Here is a 1127-nt window from a genome sequence, read left to right as displayed (position 1 = left end):
CGAATGGCTCCTTCGCCGTCTTTGCCAAAGATCCACCGCAACCAGATGACGTGGTATGAAGCCCACGGGCACGTGCGTCTTTCTCTACTGGCACCGGCGCTTCCTTCTCGGGGTTTGAAAAACATGCTCCGGTCCCTCGACCCGTCGTTTGCGTGCGTCACGATCCCGTACTTTGACTACGTTCAAGACAGCGTCGCATTCCGCGCCGGGTCGTGCAAGTCTGTCTCGGCTTGCTCGAGCATTGCGCGCGAGCTCACGGGCTTCAAGACGTCGTTCCAGTGGAGCCGCGGCAACTGGGCGACCGCCAAATTTACACCCGACATGAGTTTTGTCAACATCAAATCGACCGTGCTGCCGTCGGGCCAGTCGAAGACGCTCGCCGATGTGAGTAGCAGCATCGAAGGCCGTGTCCACAACTCGGTGCACAACTTGCTCGGCGCTGACATGACAACGGCGTCTTCGCCCAAAGAGCCCATGTTCTGGTCGCACCACGCGCTCATCGATCTCCTCCACACCATCAACTTTGAGTGCCGCGCCAAGGGACTCCCGAAGAACGACCCCAAGGTCTTTTCGAGCTGCTCAGTGCGCAGCGGCGCTGCCAAGGTCGATGCGAACTCGGTCGTCAACATGCTCGAAGACGGCACGAGCCAGAACGTCGACGAGACGGCGGTCACCAAGCCGTGGTTTGCCGGTGTCCCCAACAAGTACTACGATCTCTCGGACGTGACGCAGCTCGGCGCCTTTAGCTACAACTACGAGATGAGCGGGTTCCTCAAGGACTTGCTCACCAACTGTGACAACGTCGTCCCCGACAACCGCGAAGACGCCGTCATCGTCGACACGCCGCACGTCCTCAAGAGCACGTACCGCAAGGACAATGCCGACGAACGTGTCTGGCAGCGCGCCATGATGCAACTCGGTGCCGCTTCGAACCTCACGGTCTCGGACGCCGAGCTCGAGATGGAAAAGGTGCAGACGCTTTTGTACGAAAACTGCTTTCCCGGCACGATCCAGGATTTCGACCCCGAGTTCAAGAAGCTCATGGGCATGGAGAACATGAAGTCGCACGACCTCATGCTCCTCGAGTCGATCCAGAGCGGCGCCAACCCGATCAAGCTCCCGCTCGA

General features: G+C 59.5%; 1 protein-coding gene across 1 annotated transcript; it reads left to right on the top strand.

The window, feature by feature from the left end:
• Window positions 1–45: 45 nt before the first annotated feature.
• Window positions 46–1060, top strand: SPRG_12337 (hypothetical protein; the record flags this gene model as incomplete). The annotated part of the gene is made up of 2 exons (XM_012352005.1): window positions 46–1028; window positions 1054–1060. 2 exons carry the CDS (start codon window positions 46–48, stop codon window positions 1058–1060), a joined length of 990 nt encoding a protein of 329 aa, XP_012207395.1.
• Between the last annotated feature and the right edge of the window lie 67 nt (window positions 1061–1127).

Source organism: Saprolegnia parasitica (assembly GCF_000151545.1).
Source record: "Saprolegnia parasitica CBS 223.65 unplaced genomic scaffold supercont2.91, whole genome shotgun sequence".
NCBI lineage: Eukaryota > Oomycota > Saprolegniomycetes > Saprolegniales > Saprolegniaceae > Saprolegnia > Saprolegnia parasitica.
The sequence above is the reverse complement of the archived record's forward strand: the minus strand, read 5'-3'. Positions and strand labels throughout refer to the sequence as shown.